This window comes from Lathyrus oleraceus, chromosome 7, assembly GCF_024323335.1.
Source record: "Lathyrus oleraceus cultivar Zhongwan6 chromosome 7, CAAS_Psat_ZW6_1.0, whole genome shotgun sequence".
Classification (NCBI taxonomy): domain Eukaryota; kingdom Viridiplantae; phylum Streptophyta; class Magnoliopsida; order Fabales; family Fabaceae; genus Lathyrus; species Lathyrus oleraceus.
In genome coordinates, this window is record NC_066585.1 from 242,246,043 (window position 1) to 242,266,300 (window position 20,258).

Genomic DNA, 20,258 nt, shown 5'->3' on the forward strand with positions numbered 1-20,258 from the left:
CAATTGGATTCCCAGCTAACTTGTCACATAGGTCATGGTTATGTAAACCACAAACGACATTAAATTTCCATTTTTATTTGACAACAGGTAACCACGCAACTTAAAAGGACACTCACATTTTTTCGAACCGGTGTCATCTCGTTTAAACTTCCAGAGAGGAGTTTTATACGTCTCACTTCTTTCGCATCTCCTTGTCACAAATGCAACTCTTCTATCTGAACCATTACCGGATCTCCCAATTACAACACCAAACCCCAATTTAGATGCCTCCATGTATCTATTAAAGCATGTGATCACAAAACTCAAGCTCTTATCCATGTGTAAATTGTTTGCAAATACCTACCTCTTTCACAACGACACTTTTGCCATCCGTAGACACAACAGGTTTGGGAAACAATTTGGGTGCACCATAACTAATGCAAACAAAAAAACAAAATATTTAAAAACTGAAACAATGCACATTTTGAAAATGCATTTCTATATGAATTCATCTAGAATTCGGAGATACATTTTCGGCCCATTGTAACTTTTTTTTATAAAATGGTGGGCCTAATCCCAAAAGAAACTACACATGAACAAATTTAGCAACAATGGTGCCTACTAAGTCACCCTCATACAAATCCACGATAGACGTCGTACACGAGTCAAACAAATAAATGCCCCCAAAATGATGGATTCCTGGTTTAGCAAGAGCATCAGCATAAAGATTGACTTCACGATACACATGCATGATACAAATTTCCTTGTTAATTTTAAGATATGACCTTATTTTCGAAATGAGGCTTCTCCCCCAAAATGTTATTGGCTTGACTAGTATTAATATATTGGGCAACTTGAAAGGAGTCAACATAAATATCAATCTTTGTAAACCCCAATCCAATAGCAAGTTTAAGGCCTTCTAACACTCCCCATAATTCAATTGTATATACATCACACAAAAATAAGATTAATGTGAGCAATGAAGAATGAAATGAATGATCTTTACCTTAAATTTCAATTTCTTTTATTCCTTTTGAATTGATGAAACACAATACTGGAGTGTTTGAGTGAAAATCTTTGAGAATTGAAGGATTTTTTGCAAGGGTTTTGAGAAAGGTTGGCAATGGATTTTGATCATGCAATATTCTGTTTTATAAAAAAATGACATTTGAGTTTTTCGGATATGCATTTCCCGAATAAACTGACATGCAAAGGTCGTAGCTTTTCAATTTTCCGCTTCACAATTTCGAAGATGTACCTTCGAAAAAGTCATTGACTTGGTAAATTATAAATAAAATAAAAGACTTGGTTCATAGATGCATCTTCATAATCTATTTTGAAGAGAAAAAAAAGATACGACTCAATTGAGTTGTTTTTAAGTAGTGCTCCGGAATTTAATGGACATTTTTTAATTTTCATAAGATAGTTTTCCACTTCATAAGGTGAGATTAATAATTCCCTGTATTTTAATCTTGCATATTTAGTCCATTATCACATGTTTGGCTTCACTACAATGCCAATTTCAGCACATTAAACCATATTAAGTACATTAACACAATTGTCAATTTCATTTCAATACACTCAAGCAAATTTGGTTCGAAGAACTGACAATCTTTTCTTCCTCTTAAAAATCAGAATAACAGACAATGAGGATGAGGATGAAGTGAACGAAGTGAAAGAAACTAAAACACACTACCTTGTACAAATCACAACCATAAAAGCTTGTAATGAGATTTTCATTAGTTCAAGTTGTCACCCAAAGAGTATCAAACCCACGATAACAATAGCATTGCAATCGTCTCCTCGTCAAATGAGAACACTTACTTAATGACTCAAAATGATTTTGATGTGATGAAAATGGGAAAAATCCTAGATGAACAATGAAAAACGGTGAGGAATCTCAATAATATAACGATGAAGTTGAGGGTTAAAAATGGATATTATAATCATTTAAATTGCAAAAAATGGAAAAAGAGATTAAAACTATTCAAATTATTAATATTTATAAATCAATAATTAAAAAAATAAAAATAAACAATTAATATTTATAAAATTTAATAATTAAAAAAAATAAAAAATAAAAAATAGTACGTATTAAAACAAAACGTAATTCGTCCTAATTTATTAAAATATAAGGACATCATCGGCCTGTATTGTATAGAAGTAATTTTAGCGCGCACACACAAAATGTGAAAGATAGATTATTTGAATGAGTTTTAAAATGATATAAAAACACAATAGGACAATGACATGGTACTATAGAATTTTAAATTAGGTTAAAGAATTATCAGTTTGTGTGGTACATATTTAAGAGAATTTACCTATGTAGTCTACATTTCTTCAGAAAACTCTTTTCTCTAACTATGTCAACCAAATAGAGTCACAAAATAGACATAAAATAGGTGCAGCCTTTAGTGCCACCACACTAGTAACTAAATAAAACATAAAATGAGTTTTACATGTGAAATGCATCACCCTTTGTGAAGCACAATTCTTAAGCCAACTAAAAATTTGTGGGACAAATGTGTCTACCCTACTCAACACTCACTTCACTCTCTTGTTTCTTTTCTGTTCCTTTCTTTTTCTTCTTTTTCTTCTTTTTCTTCTTCTTCCCTTCTTCGGATTTAACATTCTTTTTCTTCATCTCCCCTTCTACTAATTTAACATTCTTTTTCTTCATCTCCTCTTCTACTGACTTAACATTCTTTTTCTTCTCCACACCTTCTACTGATTTAACAATTTTTTTCTTCTTCTCCCCTTCTACTGATTTAACTTTATCAACGTAAGTTTTTTGACATGCCGATATGACCGTACAAATCTCCGCATCATCTCTTGGAATTTTCTTGAGTATAAAGTCTGCGGATCTTTGATCTCCTGATGCCAAAAGTGCTTGATACATCCTACAACCATACAAATAATCAATATGGATAAGAATAATACTATTTCGAAAAGGGAGAAAACACTATCAAAGTTGCAAACTCACCTCACGTAACTTAATACATTGTAAGGAAATCCAGCAACCTCGTATTCTCTCCAAATCAAACGAGCATTATTCAAATCTCCTGAATTGGCACAAGCACTTAGAAGAAAATCAAGACACTGCCTTGAAGGAACAAGGCCAAGCTCATCCTTGATCGCCCAAAGCAAGTCTAAGCCAAACTGCAAACGTGATGACTTGGATCCCGCGATTAGAGAATACACCTATACATATATATACATGAACAAACTTTATATCAATAAATATGTTTGCCAGTGAGAACAAACATCATACTGTATAACAAAGAGCAGCGTGAAAGAGTTTAAAACTCAAACAAACAGAAATATTAGCTCAACGTTTTAATTCCTATAATAGTGAATCCTTATTATACACATTATGTCAGGAGGGAACTAGAACTTACTGCATCGAAAAGAACTTCTGTCATTGTATCATCACTTTCGAAGTTATCCTTGAGTTGCTTGAATAGGTCAACAGCACAACTGACCCAGATACAATGAAATATGAACACAAACAAATAGTGTAATACAATTTCAATTCAATATAGGAGGAAAATAGAAATCAAACCTTAAATGATTGTTCTCAACACAGTAGTGAATAACCCTGAAGCAACCGTCAACCCAGTAGTTTAGATCACTCAACTCTTTCAGTAGAAGAAGCAACCCCTCCAACTCTCCACTTATATGACGCAACTCATCCTAGGAATGTGCAGTGCCAAGTTATATGGTTGAAAGAGGAAGATATACAAATTATAAATAACAGAAAACCTTACAATGAGTGTTATAACAGCTTTTGGTTCCAGATTGTGTCCGGCTTTCTTGATCTCCTCATAGATAGCAAGTGCCTCAGACAGTTGCCCATGAGATGCAAGAGCTGAGACAAGGACACTCTTAATTTCATTTAAGCACTTTAATGGTATGCGTGAATCAAGAACTACCTGCGATGTGAAACATAACTTAATCTCAACATCATCAATAAAAAAAGAGATTTACGACATGCTATCTCCCTTACAAAGTCATTCCAAAAGGAAAACTGTAGGAAGACCGAGCATATTTACACATAATGAGGTTTGTACTTGCACCCCGTACCTGTTTTGCCTTCTCCAATTCGCCGCAAGCTGCATATGCATTAACAAGGGCCATAAAAATTTGTCTTGTAGGGTAGATGTCAAATTGCTTCAGTTCTTCATAATACTACAAGACAGTATTCTAATTAGCAACTCAACTATTGATACATCAAATCTTAAGCTCAAAATTTTTATTAAGAAATATGGTTGGACTTAACTCAATCCTACAAAATCGGTTGGTAGAGTGAGGACTAGCCCCACTTATAAACACATGTTCAGGCCATATATTATCCGATGTAGGACTCTTTACACACACCCTTACGCTCAGAACTAGACAACTGGAGCGTGGAAATAAATGGTGGGTGACCCGATAGCGGAAATCATAGTAGGTGGTCCACCGGATCTTAAACGAGACTTTGATACCATATTTAGAAATGTGGTTGGACCTAACTCAATCCTACAAAATCGGTTGGTAGCGTGAAGACTGTCCCCACTTATAAACACATGCTCAGGCCATATATCATCCGATGTGGGACTCTTAACAATATCTATTCACAGAAAATATCATTAGTTAATCAATATCATTAGTTAATCAGTTCACCGACACTGCATTAACACAATGGAGGCTGTGAATGGCAGCACTTGCGGTGGGTCAGTTGGGTAGGCATTGAATAAGGTTGCTTCACATCAATCCATGGAAACCGTGTAAAAAGAGAAAAAATATATATTAGAGAAAAAATATATATATTTGATGAAATGTATGCCTGAAATGCAAAACAGGGTAGTAAAGAAAGAAAACAGGAGACTTTTGATTAAATCACTGTCACAACTACACAATAGAGGCTGAATTGCATATAGACAAGAAGTAACTTCTGAGATCCCGCATCTAATAGAGGCTTAATTAATCCTTCTAAGGTTTGGGCAATCCTCACCTCTTGAGCTAGATTTTAGGTTGAGTTAGACTTAACTCAAATTTTAAGATTATATCCAAAATTCCAAATCTAATATAAATCTGATATTGAGTCGAGATTTCTGTTATTCCATATGAGTGAGTGCATTGAGATACATGTTATTCCACCATATTGTTCATACTTAATATGTCGTTTCTTGAACATTTGGAGATGGAGAGTTGAGATCCCATATCAACAAAAGATGTGGTAAATAATCCTCATAATGTTTGGGCAATCATCACCCCTTCAGCTAGCTTTTGGATTCAATTAAAGCTCAAAATATAAGAGTAATGATTAAAAATTCCCAATTGATGTCATTATATGATTTGGCTAACCTATACAATGAATATAGACACTACTCACAAGTTTACCGGTAAGTAAGTACCACCCATTTTCAAGAAGCATAATCTTGAAGACCATGTCGACTTTAACAGCAACAAATAACAATGGGAAAAAATAGCTGAAAGTCTGAATATATGTAAATTTTAAACTCAACTTACCATATTTATATCATCTTCTGTTTCACAATTGCTAATCAAATAGCTGAAAGTCTGTGAATCGGGATCTACATTGGCATCTTGCATCTGTTTGAGGACTGTCAAGCCGCCAACGATGTTTTTCTACAATTTTGGAAAAGGAGAGAAAAACGAATGAATTACTTCAAACATTCATTTAAATTCTTTTTTGTTGAATGAGAATTCATTCGGAGAAAGAAGTATATAAAATAATTAAATAAACAAACCCTCCAAACCAACTAAAAATGGAGGGGGGAAAGTAAATAAACTCAAAAGAGCGGTCCTTCAGCAGATCCACAATTGAAAACTTTGAAAGATAATTGAACCATTATTAACAGCCATACTCTTACTAAGACATCATGTATAGAAACTATTAATATGATTTTGAAGCTAAATAATCCTATAGAAAGAGATATATTGTGAAAATGAACTTGCTAATTCTCCACAAATACAATAAAGGTGTTAAATGTTAATGTCCACAAGCAACCACTAGATTCAACATTGAGCAAGAACTTGCCGACAGCTACCTGCCAAGCTTTAGATTACCAGACTACCTAAGTAATTTATTTATGATTTGCATCATTTTATATAGAACAACATCCTTTTTAGTATTAGTGTGTCATAATTTGCACTGCAGGGTCATTTACAGCATGACCTTTCTGTTCAAGGAGTCGGGGGAGGAAGTTCAGTTTCATGTTTTAATTGGTCAACAAATTTCTTTTTAAGTCATGTTTGACTTGATCCAATTCTTATGAAATTCATCTAAACTTTAACTTCTGTTTAAGAACAGTGACAGGAATGATATCCTTCTTCACAACAATAATAGCCCTGGTTTTTCAGGTCCAGGTCTTATTTTCAGAATCAATTTAGATCAAGCACTTCCTAAAAGAGGAATCAGACCATAATAAGAAATTACATTCAAGTCAGATCCAAGCGCTGGAAATAGATGACAAGCTTAATCCCTTGTTCAACAAACAACCAATATCTCCAACTTTCAAGTTTGGTTTTAAGACCAAAGCTCAGTTTATCCATATATCTGTGTTTATTTATTGATCCATCAATGTAAATATCTTATTTATGAAGAAAAAAAAAAGGTATATGCAATCCACTTCAGGAAGTGTCTAGAGTCTAGACATGCAATCTACTTCAGAAAGTGTCTATAGTCTAGACATGCGAGTCAAGAGATTATTTGAACTTAATGTTTGAAATGACAAAATTTATCACATTATATTCCGAGTTAAAGCAGAACATTATTATCTAGTTTGAGAAATAGTTGAAAATCCGAGCTCTCACATAGGCATATACACAAAATCCAACAATGATACCTCACGAAAATATCCTGCCATTATGGCATTGTACATGGCTGTCGTAGGTTTGAAATTCATTTCCTGCAATTCATTAACCATCTCGTATGCACGTTCAAACTGCATTATGAAAGTAAATACAATATTTGTTTAGTGAAAAGCTTTCCTTCAAAAGATAGCATTGTAGAAAACTTGTGTTTGCAACCATGAAAATAAAATAGGTAACACTTACATCTTTTAATCTTACACAAAAGTGTATCAAACATCTGCATATTTCACCATTTAACTCCAAATGATGGTGATGGCGACGGATGATGGAATAGATTCGATGGACCTTGATTTTGGCAAGGGAAATAGAAAATGAACAAACAGATATTAGTAAAATAGGATGAATAAGAAAATGTTAACCCATAGTCACTTCTTTATTGCATGTGTTTTCATGAAACTACAGAAATGGGAAAAGGAAGCATAAACTCCATAATGTAAATGTAAAAGTTTGTTGGGGAAGAATAACTTGAACTAGTTTACATTAGATTAAAATCTGATTTACCCAATTCATATCTTGATTAAATCTTGGTGTTTATCTTTTGGATTTTTCTTTCATAATATGCTGTAGCACATGGGGAACCATCCCTTAAAAACAACGAAAATAACCAAGCCCTATAATACTCTACCGAGCATCCATTACTACTCAATGTGGGGCTTGGGCACCCCATAATACCCAAGTCAGTGTTGTCGATGGCGGATGGCGGATGGCGGTCCATGGCAGAGAGACAAAATCTCGTCATACATGCCGCTTTGCTGCGCCGTCATATCTTATTATGACTAAAAAAACTGCAATATCGGCCGATATTTACCATTGAACCGCCATGGCGCCGCTATTTGATAATACTGACCCAAGTCCATATTAAACCCTTGTGATACAACTCAAACACTGATGCTTCTTTGCTTCTAGTTCAATAGTTTATAGGAAAATCGCCATGACATATTGTGCAAAGAAATGAATGGATTATCTTAGAATTTGGGTTTGACCTAACTCAACCCTACAAAACTGTCTTGTAAAGTGAGGATTGTCCCCACTTATAAACGCAACACAGGTCATATCTCTAAGCAAAACGGGACTAAATTCACCCCTTCAAAGTCAACACAATGAAGGAGTTAGGGGCTACAATGAAGGCAAGCCAAAGTGCCGCAATTAAGGCGACTAGGGGCGGACCGCAATAAAGGCGGAAATTCCAACACACCCCCTCACGCTTGGGTCTCAATGAGGCCGAAGCGTGGACGGTGCGGGAAGCCAAACAAGTCATCTAGGATAGGCTCTGATACCATCTTAAAATTTGGGTTTGACCTAAGTCAACTCTACAAAACCGGCTTGTAAGATGAGGATTGCCCCCACTTATAAACAAAACATGGGTCATATCTCTTAAGCAATATGAGACTAAATTCACCCCTTCAAAAAACACAATGAAGGTGTTAGGGACTGCAATGAAGGCAAGTCAAAGTGCCGCAATTAAGGCAACTAGGGGCGGACCGCAATAAAGGCGAAAATTCCAATAGATTAGAATATAATACAAAGAAAAACCAGGGAAGCTGCTTTATGTAAGATAGACCATACCAAAATATAATCATAAGTTTCCTCACAAATCTGTAATATCGATTGTAACCTATGAGTAGAAAGCATATAGCCCGCTTCACCCATTTTATCAACAATATCAAGAGCTGCATCTACCTGCATTAAAAGTTTTAAAAAAAAAATGTGCAGTTTCCAATCTAGTCAGGGGCCAAAGGCATACGAAAACAGAATGAAAAAAAAAACTTATTGCATAGAAATCAAGCACCATAATAATGCAATTCTGTAAGCTGCAGTTATTGTAAAAATTTTAAATGCATGACATTAATGCACTAGTGTGGTGCAGTCGTTAATTACTAATTTAGTAGTATGGTGGCTTCACAAAGAAAGTTTTCAAAAAACATTGAGTAAGATTCCATAAAAATACACAAGTTAAACTCATACAGGGGAAAATTATTATCCAGATGTCAAAGTCCTAATGCAAACAAAGCAAGGCATTGCTTCTTTTTTTGATGGGAAAGCAGGGTATTTCTTTTACAGTATATTATATTAGATTGCAAAGCAGACAGTATTGGGTGGTGTCACTTTGTTTTCTTTCTATAATTTTCTTACTAATAGAAATCCATGAGATTAGTCAAGCCATCAAATGTAAGTTCACATGGTAATGATGGTCGTTCTGAAATATTTTTGGTCAATAACAAAAGGGTGGTAATGCCAAGTACAGAAGGGGAAGAACCAAAAAACTGTCTAGTCACTTGGGGGAGAAAAGGAGTCGAAGAAACTGTTGTAGAACAGAACTAATAAAATCTTTTGATAAGTTTAGTATAACATAATAAATGGATTACTGTTTTCAATTTTACAAAGTTAGTTTTTTGGACTGTGATAAGGCAAGAAATAGATGCCCAAAGCCCTGAAGCAGGGATTGAGTGCTCTGTGGGGGCTCTGATGCGAGAACTCATCTTGTTATCATTTTCCTTCTCATAGATGTGTTTATGCCAATTATTTGATAACCATAGTATGAAAATTGATAAAGAGGAGAATATTATACCTTGCGCATACGACAGCAATACGAAATGAGCTTTGCATATGATGAGGATGAAGGCAGAACTTCCAAAATATTATGCAAACTCTCAATTTTTGAGATGATATCTTCAACCTTTACATTACCAACAATGCATATAAGAAAACACCAAAGAGAAAAAAACAATTTATTTTTGTAACATACAACTACTCTGGGTGTTACTATTATATAATAAGCGTTGTTGTCAAATAGAAACAACACCGGAGCCATGGCAGGTTGCCGCAGCAGATTTTTTGACAGTAATGTATTAGTTAGCATTCTGTCTTATCACAGTGCTGAGCTGTAATAGTTAGTGACAGCTGTAATAGTTAGTTACAACATGCTGAGCTGTAATAGTTAGTGACAGCTGTAATAGTGACAGCTGTAATAGTTAGTTACAGCATTCTTTCTATATAAGTAGAGTCATTGTATCTCATTGTAAGACAATGCAATATATGAAATTCTAACAGAATTCTAACTGATTTCTCAGATTTTATCATGGTTTCAGAGCTGCTTCTTTTTCGATCCAGTAGAACTCTACCATGGCTTCTCCGTTTCATAGGGACGGTGTGTTTCCATCTTCGCATGTTAAGCTTTCACATCTCATCTCTGTTAAGCTTGATGATAAGAACTTCAAGCAGTGGAAGCAACAAATTGATGGCGTCATTCGCGGTCACAAGCTTCAGCGATTTGTCACCGTGCCGGCGATTCCTCAGCAGTTTCCGGCCAGTTCGGATTCTGTTCTAAATGGTGCTAACTCTGCGTATCTTGATTGGGAACAACAAGATGCGCTTATCTGTACCTGGCTTCTATCAACCATTTCCGACTCCCTACTTCCGAAGCTTGTTGATTGCAGGCATTCATGGCAGATCTGGACTGAAGTTCATCGTTACTTCAACACCTTACTCACCACCAAGGCGCGTCAACTCCGATCCGAATTGCGTCGCCTCACAAAAGGATCGCTTATGATAGAGGAATTTATGGTTCGTGTTCGCGAAATCAGTGAGTCACTGATTTCGGTTGGAGATCCCGTTCCTCTTCGAAACCTAATCGAAATCGTGCTTGATGCGCTTCCTGAGGAGTACGATCCAATTGTTGCAGCTGTGAACAGTAAAGAGGATCTAGGTTCTCTTGATGAGCTTGAATCGTGTCTCCTTGCGCATGAATCCATACTTGAGAAACATCGGAAAGTTGTTCTCACTGAGCCAGTGTCGGTGAACTTGACGCAAGCGCCGCCGTCATCATCGCAGGTCACAACTGATCAGTCCGGTGCTGGTATGGAGTCGTTTCCTCTTGGAACTAGTCATGTCACTGCAAACGCTGAGAATCATGGTTATCACTCAAGAGGTGGTCGTTTTGGCCGCGGCGGTGGCAGATTTGGCCGTGGAGGAGGTCGTTTGCAAAACTCAATGTCAGATTTGTCACAAATCTGGACATGATGCCTCTATCTGTTATCACAGATATTCGAATTCCAATGCTCCTTCGTTCTCACCTCATAGAGCTTCCTTCAATCCCTTCATGCTGACTGCACGGCCTATGTATCAACCTTCATTTGGTTATGTTGCTCCTAGGCCAGCTCCTCCTCGATCTTCTCTACCTCAAGCCTTTCTCACTGGTTCAGATCCTAATTTCAACAATCAATGGTGGTATCCGGATTCAGGTGCGTCTCACCATGTTACACCTGATGCTTCAAATCTGTCTGACTCTATATCATTGCCTGGATCTGAGCAAGTGTTTATGGGAAATGGTCAAGGTTTGCCTATCAACTCTGTAGGCTCTATGCAATTTCCATTACCAAATTATTCTCACATATCTCTCACCCTGCACAATTTACTCCTTGTGCCTCACATCACCAAAAACCTTATCAGTGTTAGTAAATTTGCTCAGGACAATCATGTTTTCTTTGAGTTTCACCCTCAATTTTGTCTTGTCAAATCACAGGCTTCGTCTGAAATCCTTCTTCGCGGCATTGTTGGAGCTGATGGTTTATACAAATTTCTCAACCCTTCTTCACAACTGTCCAAGTCATTTCCTAGTCTTAATACATGTGTAGCTTCATCTTCTGAAGCTTGTAATCTCAGCAACTCTTGTAATCATTTCCTGCATTCTAATGCTAAGTGCACTTGTATTTCTCTCTGTACTAATGATTCCTATATGAATGAAATTGGTTCAGCCTGTCATAATATTCCTAATGTTAATGTTGCCACTCAAAATATTTCTAAATCATCTCAGCATGTTAATACCCCTGCTTCCATATTCCATAATAAGTATGTTTTATGGCATACACGTTTAGGACACCCTCACCATCATGCTCTTGCTGAAGTGCTAAAACTCTATCACATACCCATTCCTTCAAAACCACCAGTTGAACTGTGCGCTGCCTGTTGTTTAGGAAAGTCTCACAGGCTTCCTACCTCATTATCCACCACTGTGTATAACCATCCTTTTGAACTGGTTGTCTGTGACTTATGGGGTCCAGCTCCTGTTCAATCTTCAGGTGGCTACACCTATTTTCTGACCTGCGTTGATGCCTATTCAAGGTTTGTTTGGGTCTTTCCTCTTAGACTAAAATCTGACACTCTCACCCAGTTTATTCAGTTCAAAACCATGGTTGAACTTCAGTTTAATTGTAAAATTAAAGGTGTTCAGAGTGATGGAGGGGGTGAGTTCAGACCTTTCACGAAATATCTCACTGAGTTAGGAATCATTCATAGGTTTACGTGTCCACATACCCATCATCAAAATGGTATTGTTGAACGTAAACATCGTCACATTGTGGAAACTGGTTTAGCATTACTTGCTCAATCCACACTGCCCTTAAAATTCTGGGATCACGCCTTTGTTACAGCTGCCTATCTTATTAATAGGCTTCCTAGTCTTACTCTTCATAACCACTCTCCTTATTCCAAACTTCTAAACACAAATCCAGATTATTCATGTCTTAGAGTGTTTGGTTGCGCATGTTTTCCTTTCCTTCGTCCATATAATTCTCATAAACTTGACTATAGGTCTCAAGAGTGCATCTTTCTAGGGTACTCCACTATTCATAAAGGGTATAAATGTCTTGCTTCTAATGGTCGTATATACATTTCTAAGGATGTTCTTTTTCATGAATCTAAATTTCCTTACTCCACATTGTTTCCCTCTTCTTCTTCCAACAGCACTGCATCTTCATCTCACACTTCTTCCTCCTGGTTTATGCCAGCAGTTTCATCATCTCCTCTTCCCCTTCATCATATCAGCCCTACTCCCTCGCCGTCTCTTCCTTCTACACCTCCTGCCAATTCTACTGCTGACTCTAGTTCTTCTCACAGTCCACCAAATCCTCTTGTGACTCCTGACTTATCTAGCTCCCCTACAACACCCTCCTTCACTTCAAATATTTCCCCTGGTCTTATTCTTTCAGATTTAGCTGAAGCCAGTACTATATCACCTACATCCTCCCCTGACACCACATCTACTGCTAAGTCTATTTCAGTTCCACCTAACCCATCCCAATCTGTAATTAATCCCCTCAATGTACATGCCATGCAAACTAGAGCCAAGAGTGTTATCACTCAACCTAGACTTAATCCTACACTTTTGCTCACTCACGTGGAGCCTACTTCAGTTGGTCAGGCCTTGGCTGCTCCCCATTGGTTTAAGGCTATGAAAGAGGAGTATCAGGCCCTTTTGAATAATCAGACCTGGACTTTGGTGTCACCATCTGGTTCTAGAAAACCCATTGGTTGTAAATGGGTTTTTCGGGTGAAGGAAAATCCTGATGGATCCATCAATAAATATAAGGTCAGACTTGTGGCCAAAGGGTTTCATCAGCAGGCTGGCAGTGACTTTACTGAAACTTTCTCACCAGTTGTGAAGCCTGTTACAGTCAGAATTGTTTTGACTCTTGCAGTCACACACAGGTGGACAATTCAGCAGATTGATGTGAATAATGCGTTCCTCAATGGTACTCTTGAGGAGGAAGTTTATATGCAGCAGCCTCCTGGTTTTGAGGCTTCTGATAAGACACTTGTGTGCAAATTAAACAAGGCTATCTATGGGCTTAAACAGGCACCCAGGGCCTGGTTTGATAAACTTAAAAGTGCCTTACTACAACATGGATTTCAGGCCAGCAGATGTGACCCCAGTCTGTTTCTACTTCATACTAGGAGTCTCAATATTATGGTCTTGGTCTATGTTGATGATATAATCATCACTGGATATTCTGCAACTTTCATTACTTCATTGATCAAGAAACTTAATGCTGCCTTTTCTCTTAAACAGTTGGGCAAGTTAGACTATTTCTTAGGAATTGAGGTCACTCACTTACCAAATGGTTCCCTGCTTCTCTCTCAAACCAAATATGTAAGTGATTTGTTAGCCAAAGTAAATATGTCTAATGCCAATCGAATGCCTACTCCAATGGTTTCTAGTAGCAAACTCTCCAAAGTTGGGTCTGATGTAGTGTATGATCCTACTCTGTTTAGATCTGTTGTTGGTGCTTTGCAATATGCTACATTGACAAGGCCCGAAATCTCATTTTCTATGAATAAAGTCTGTCAGTTTCTGTCAAATCCATTGGAGGATCACTGGAAGGCTGTAAAGAGGATATTGAGGTATCTATGTGGCACTCTTCATCATGGTCTTATCATTCAGCCTGCATCAGTTCAGCAACCTCTGTCTTTGCTTGGGTTTTGTGATGCTGATTGGGCATCAGATCTTGATGATAGAAGATCTACTTCGGGGGCTTGTGTGTTCCTTGGTCCTAATATTGTGTCTTGGTGGTCTAAAAAGCAACAGTTGGTTGCCAGGTCAAGTGCAGAGGCAGAATACAGGAGTATGGCTCAACTTGCTGCAGAAATACTTTGGGTGCAGTCCCTTCTCAAAGAACTACACAATGAATTTCAAACTCCAAAGATTTTGTGTGACAATCTCAGTACAGTCACACTTGCTCATAATCCTATTCTGCATAACAGGACTAAACATATGGAGTTGGATATCTTCTTTGTGAGAAAAAAGGTGCTCAACAAGAGTCTTATTGTGGCTCATGTTCCTGCTCAGGACCAGTGGGCAGATGCTTTAACTAAACCATTATCTGCAGTGAAATTTCTTCCTCTACGTGATAAGCTCAGGGTATTCAACAAGCAAAGCTTGATTGACACACCCTCCACTTCTAAGAGGGAATGATAGAGTAATGTATTAGTTAGCATTCTGTCTTGTCACAGTGCTGAGCTGTAATAGTTAGTGACAGCTGTAATAGTTAGTTACAGCATGCTGAGCTGTAATAGTTAGTGACAGCTGTAATAGTGACAGCTGTAATAGTTAGTTACAGCATTCTTTCTATATAAGTAGAGTCATTGTATCTCATTGTACGACAATGCAATATATGAAATTCTAACAGAATTCTAACTGATTTCTCAGATTTTATCAATGGCTATGGCCAATTTGTGAAGGATAGCAGCACCATGGCATTTAATGGCGGATTTTTTGCCTTCCACAATCAATAATACTGATAAAAGTAAATACAAAATGAATCACCAACATTACAACTACAAGTTATACATATCATTGAAAAAAGAGACCACAAGGCTTAAGGAAAAATCCACAAATTTCAGTGCCAATTTTATTTATTTAATAAAACATAGTTGAAAATATGGTTAAACAAAATTAAAACTTGTCTACATTTTTCAATTTGGAAAGGGAGAGAACCTCTTACAACTACACCATTCTATCCAGCATGCCCGCTAGTTGGAGATACAGTGCAGTGTATCTCCCAACATTTTTGGTAAATAGTTCTACAAAATAATGAAGGGAATAAGATATGCAGCATACATTTTATCTTGTCCTATTAAGCTATGATAATTGACGGGAATACTATCTACCTAGACAACTATGTCTTGCTTTAGTATGACTTTCTTGCTGACAGTCAAATAGGGAAAAACCAACATTGAAATATTTCAAATGCATACATTACAAAACTTGTTTTGAGATGGGAAATGCTCAATTTTGGTTTTGTACTGTGTAAAAGGACTGAAGGATGTCTAAAATTCTTCAAAACATTTAGATTTGTAAAAAAAATGTTCTGTGCAGATAGAAAGATATTGCATAATATTAGAGATATAAACACATTTCTGGATTTCTGCCTTCTTGTGCTGGGATATTGAAGGGGTCAGGGAAGTCATGCCTATTTGACTATAGAGACTTTGATACCATCTCAATGAACACTAATAGAATAAAAGGTTAAACTAATTAGGTGGCAGATCCAATAACTAATTCATCAACTATCTAGGCTAAATGTCAAGTTTTATAAATATGATGTACAAGATGCATATTTTCAATCCAACAGCATTAATGGGTATAAGAATCATTTTGATTTAAACAAGTGTCAAAAAATCCAAACCCATTTGTATGTGCATTTCCTGTTTGAACAATCTAATTTGCCTTTGTCTTAATCCCGGGTTCAAACTGGGGTCGCCACATCTCCCCCTCCTCACATGTAATTTATTGAGTATGTGTCGGTCATTATGTCAAGAATCAATCTTAACACACCCCTTCACGCCCAACACTATTAGACTTGGTGCATGAAAATAAATTGCGGATGGCCCGATAGCGAAAATTTGATAGCAAGTGGCCCAACAGACTTTGGATAAGTTCTGGTACCATCTTAGAATTGTGATTGGGTCTAACTCAACCTTACAAAACCGGCTTGTACGGTGAGGATTGTCGTCAATTAAAAACATATTTTTAGACCATCCTCATTCGATGTGGGACTTTTCACAGCCAAAGAAAAAAAACTTCGGCACTAGTTTTCTAAAGTGAGTTCTCCACTTGACCCATTTTCTTTTAAATTAAAAATCAGTTATGAAGCAGTTATCCATAAAATATTTGCAAACTGTAGTCAGGCAGAATTGCCTCACAGTATCACAAATCATCAAGGGTGTTTACCATCAGCATTCATGAGAAGTTCCTCACCGCTAAATTTGGAATGTTAACCACATAACAAGCAATGAAGTTTGAAATTTTATCTGCATCATAATCTGCATTACATAAGAATCCGTCATTAATATGCATACAGGGAACGGATTTATAGAAGGTAATACTTAGGGCCTTCCAGTAACAGGTTAGCACCATCTATTACTTCTCTAGATAAATATGCAAAAGCATTAGAAGAACCTAAATTAGAGCATTAACAACCACAATAAGACTACAATAAGATATAAGACATTCACCACCACCTTATTCAGTATGGCTAAAAAATGAATTTTTGGAATCCTAGTTTATATATAGAAGACTCCATTTGGCGGTTAGAGTTTGAGCTTCTAATGCCAATACTGAGTTTGGCAAAGCACTGAGTAACAGTGTTATACTTCCACATGACAATTCCTAAGAATAACAAAATTGCAGAGTTAAACATCACACAGTTTCCTAAATATTCTGATTTCAAAGGGTAAAACATTAAAAAAAAGTTTGTCTTTCTTACCCGTCTCTCTCAAAGACTAGATCAATACTAAAATTTGGTTACAACATGTTGGAGTCACGTTCCTATAGTGTGCTTGTCGCGTTTAAGATAATACAACAACAACAACAACCAACCTTTATTTCACTAAGTGGAGTCAGCTACATTGATCAAATTACGCCATAATGTTATATCAAAAACCATGTTTCTATCCAATTTGTTAATCTAGAGATTTTTCTTAATAGTTTCTCTTATAGTTTTTCTAGGCCTTCCTCTCCATTTGATTTACTCTCCTTACAACATAATCTACAAATATTCTCTCTACATGCCCAAACCACCTAAATCTATTTTACACCATCTTTTCTACTATAGTTGTTGCTTCAACACTCTCTTATATTAATAAATGGAAGAACCGGAAAAAGTAGCCTACTCATTAAGATCAATAAAAATTATAAATTTCTGAATTGTGAAAATTAAAATAATTACCTTTAAGAAATTTCTAAGCTCTGAAAACTACAATTTATTTAAGTGCTACCGTTATATTATGTAGCCCAAACAATAGAACTAAAACTACTTTAAAATTTCTATATGATACTGTTAGTTCCAAATCTAGACAATCAGCGAATACATCAAAAACATAAATGAAACAGAATTTGAGAGTTAAGAAAAAGACATATCAGTGTTTTCTTTCAAAACACAGCAGTTTACCACCTCTATTATCATCTACAGATGAGCTTAGATAAGAAAATAATATCATAATCATACATACCGCATGCCCTCAAATCCAAAAGTAAATTATCTGCATCTGATTCCAGCGCTAGCCTTCCCATCGATTGAAATATATTTGATATACATTTTGCAGATGTAAGCTTTGTCATGTCTATATTTTTCAACACATCCAAAATCTGTGTTTTGCGATCACTTTCACAAAGAGCCAATAAGTAATTTTCTGCAACAAGATTGAATACAGCTAAGTTTCCAACAGAATTTAGTTGATACATGCACTGATTTCAAAACCCCAATGCCTGGCACAATCACTTCTATTACTGAAGAGCTAGATAGCAGTAAAGTATTTGGAATAGACTTCAGTAAGAATTCTTTTCTTATCATGTTTCTAATATAGCTAAGACATCAAATAAAAGAAGAAGAAAAATGTTAAATGCAGTACAATACCATAAAGCTTTTGTATCTGATGTATTTATCTATCCCTTTAGAACCTGACACTCAATATTCCCACTACATGCTATATGGGCAGCCTATCAAATGAAGAAGAATATGTCCATCATGAATAGGTGTACAAAAAATATAGGAACCCGTGGAATTCTCTCATGTTAATGTTACTGCTAAACCTATGCACTAGATGCTCAGATATAAGTTCGAAGAAACAAATGCAAAAAATGAACTGATATGAAAAACAGATTCATCTACCTCGTAAAGAAGTAGTGTTTCTACTATCTTCGACTGTAATGTATTCACAAATATCCCGGATCATTTCTTCATTGTTAACTCTTATCCAGAGCAACATTTCATAGTAACCCAATCGTGAAATTGAACTGGGATTACCGGCTTGGATAACATCATAGAAAAGTTGAAATTCTTGAACAAGGCCCATGTCAATTATATACTCAAGAAGTGGGCGATATGTTTGCTCTTCTAGCTGAAGCCCGCATTCCCTCATCAATTTCAAAAGGTGATAAGTCTTGCCCAATTCGTCAATAGCAATGTATTCATCATCAGTCTCCTTAGCCTTCTTTATGCACAATCTGATCAATGAATCGTACTCTTTCAGGCCTGTTTCTCGACCCAAGCGGCCAAACATATCAACTGTAGGAGTTGCTCCTAGTTTTCTTGCACAAATTTTGATTAGCCTGTCAGATCGTTCCCCACCAGTGTCTTTGAAAATCCACTTTTGTTTCCTCTCCCGTGCTACCTCCTTCCGTTTAATTGAAGCATCGCCATGAGCAAAGTCTAGTATCAGTGGTATTTCCACTATGTTTTTCTCTTTTTCTTCATCCTCAACTTTCTCACCAACAAGTTTCTTTACCGGAGGAGCTACAGAAAGATACAGCCCTAACATAAGCTAACGAGAAAAAAACAAAAGCACATTTGAATTCTCTACTCTCTTCGTCATCCTAAGGAAAAAAAAACAAGCTTGCAGTCTCACAGTCAATTTCACAAACACTTACTGTACAATATAGAAGAAAGCTGAGTGGCGGCCTCACCCAGTTCAGGCATATCCTCTGCACCAAAAGGTAGGAAAAACGAGGTTATCGCATACTAAAAAACAAAACCCATTAATGCAATAAATATGAGGAATAAAACTAGACAGAAATGAAAATGTGGGTAGGGGTAAAAATTGAAACTTTATATGTTTCTTCGCAAAGGGGGTGGTTAGTTTGAGGTACCTGGGGGAGAGGGATCATGGAGTTTGATGGTTGAGAGGTTCAAGTCAGAATCGAAATGGTGTTGGGTTTCAAATGGAATTGATGTTTTGAAAGAGGAAACGTGGTTTTTGGGATTGTTGTGTAAATGTGAACGGAAATAGGAGCTGAGAGTGCATAGTTTTCTGGCGGTAGGGGCGCGCATTTAAGCTCTGCAACGAAGTGAAGAAGATGAAATTGTTTGCTTCAAAATGACGGAATCGTTGTGAGTTGTTAGAATGAGTTTTGTTGAGTTGGTAACTGTTGAAGAGGGAAATGGAGGGACTGGAAGAGAGTCCAAATACTGCAAAGAAAATAAATGATTCAACTGTGAACGTGACGAGTATGGTGAAGAAAGGTATACAAAATTCTCACATAGAGTGCGTAGTGATTAATTAGTGAATGAATTATGAACTACTAGTAAGTAAATTCATCCAAATTTAAATCTAGATATAATGTTAATTTAATTGTAAAATAATTTTTTTATTTAATCTAATCTAGTTCAATAAGTTATTTTACAACAAAATTCTAATTAGATATACAAGCACGGCCAAAACAAAAAGAATCACCACTACAAAAATTCTAAGATTCATTTCTCTAATAGAAATTCATTATTTTTACATCATTAAAATTATATTGTTTAATTGAAACATATTAAAAAAAATATTGCATAATAAATAAGTTGTATTTTTAATTTAAATATAATAATATTATAAAAAATAGAATTTAAACACTATTATTTATTTAAATGAATGCCATAATTAAAAGAAATAATACTAATAAATTATTATAAATTGTCTAGCATTTAACATCCTAAGCAGTAAAATATTAATAAAAAAATAAACAAAATATCATATGGACTATCAAATCAGTAAATAGAAAGATTACATAATTATCACGTTATCAAATTGGTCAACGAAATAGAATTTAAATATTATAAGGGACATCAAAAAAGATATTT

The 20,258-nt window shown here is 36.0% G+C and overlaps 1 protein-coding gene across 1 annotated transcript; it reads right to left on the bottom strand.

The window, feature by feature from the left end:
• Window positions 1-2,225: 2,225 nt before the first annotated feature.
• On the bottom strand, window positions 2,226-19,704 carry LOC127101972 (pentatricopeptide repeat-containing protein At4g04790, mitochondrial). Its single transcript, XM_051039398.1, has 16 exons — window positions 19,283-19,704; window positions 19,064-19,117; window positions 18,306-18,929; window positions 17,647-17,826; window positions 16,394-16,458; window positions 9,428-9,535; window positions 8,425-8,538; window positions 7,042-7,143; window positions 6,831-6,929; window positions 5,491-5,610; window positions 4,063-4,167; window positions 3,747-3,911; window positions 3,542-3,672; window positions 3,378-3,456; window positions 2,963-3,180; window positions 2,226-2,879 (listed from the first exon to the last, which is right to left on the bottom strand). Exons 1-16 carry the CDS (start codon window positions 19,461-19,463, stop codon window positions 2,513-2,515), a joined length of 2,712 nt encoding a protein of 903 aa, XP_050895355.1. The 5' UTR covers window positions 19,464-19,704; the 3' UTR covers window positions 2,226-2,512.
• Between the last annotated feature and the right edge of the window lie 554 nt (window positions 19,705-20,258).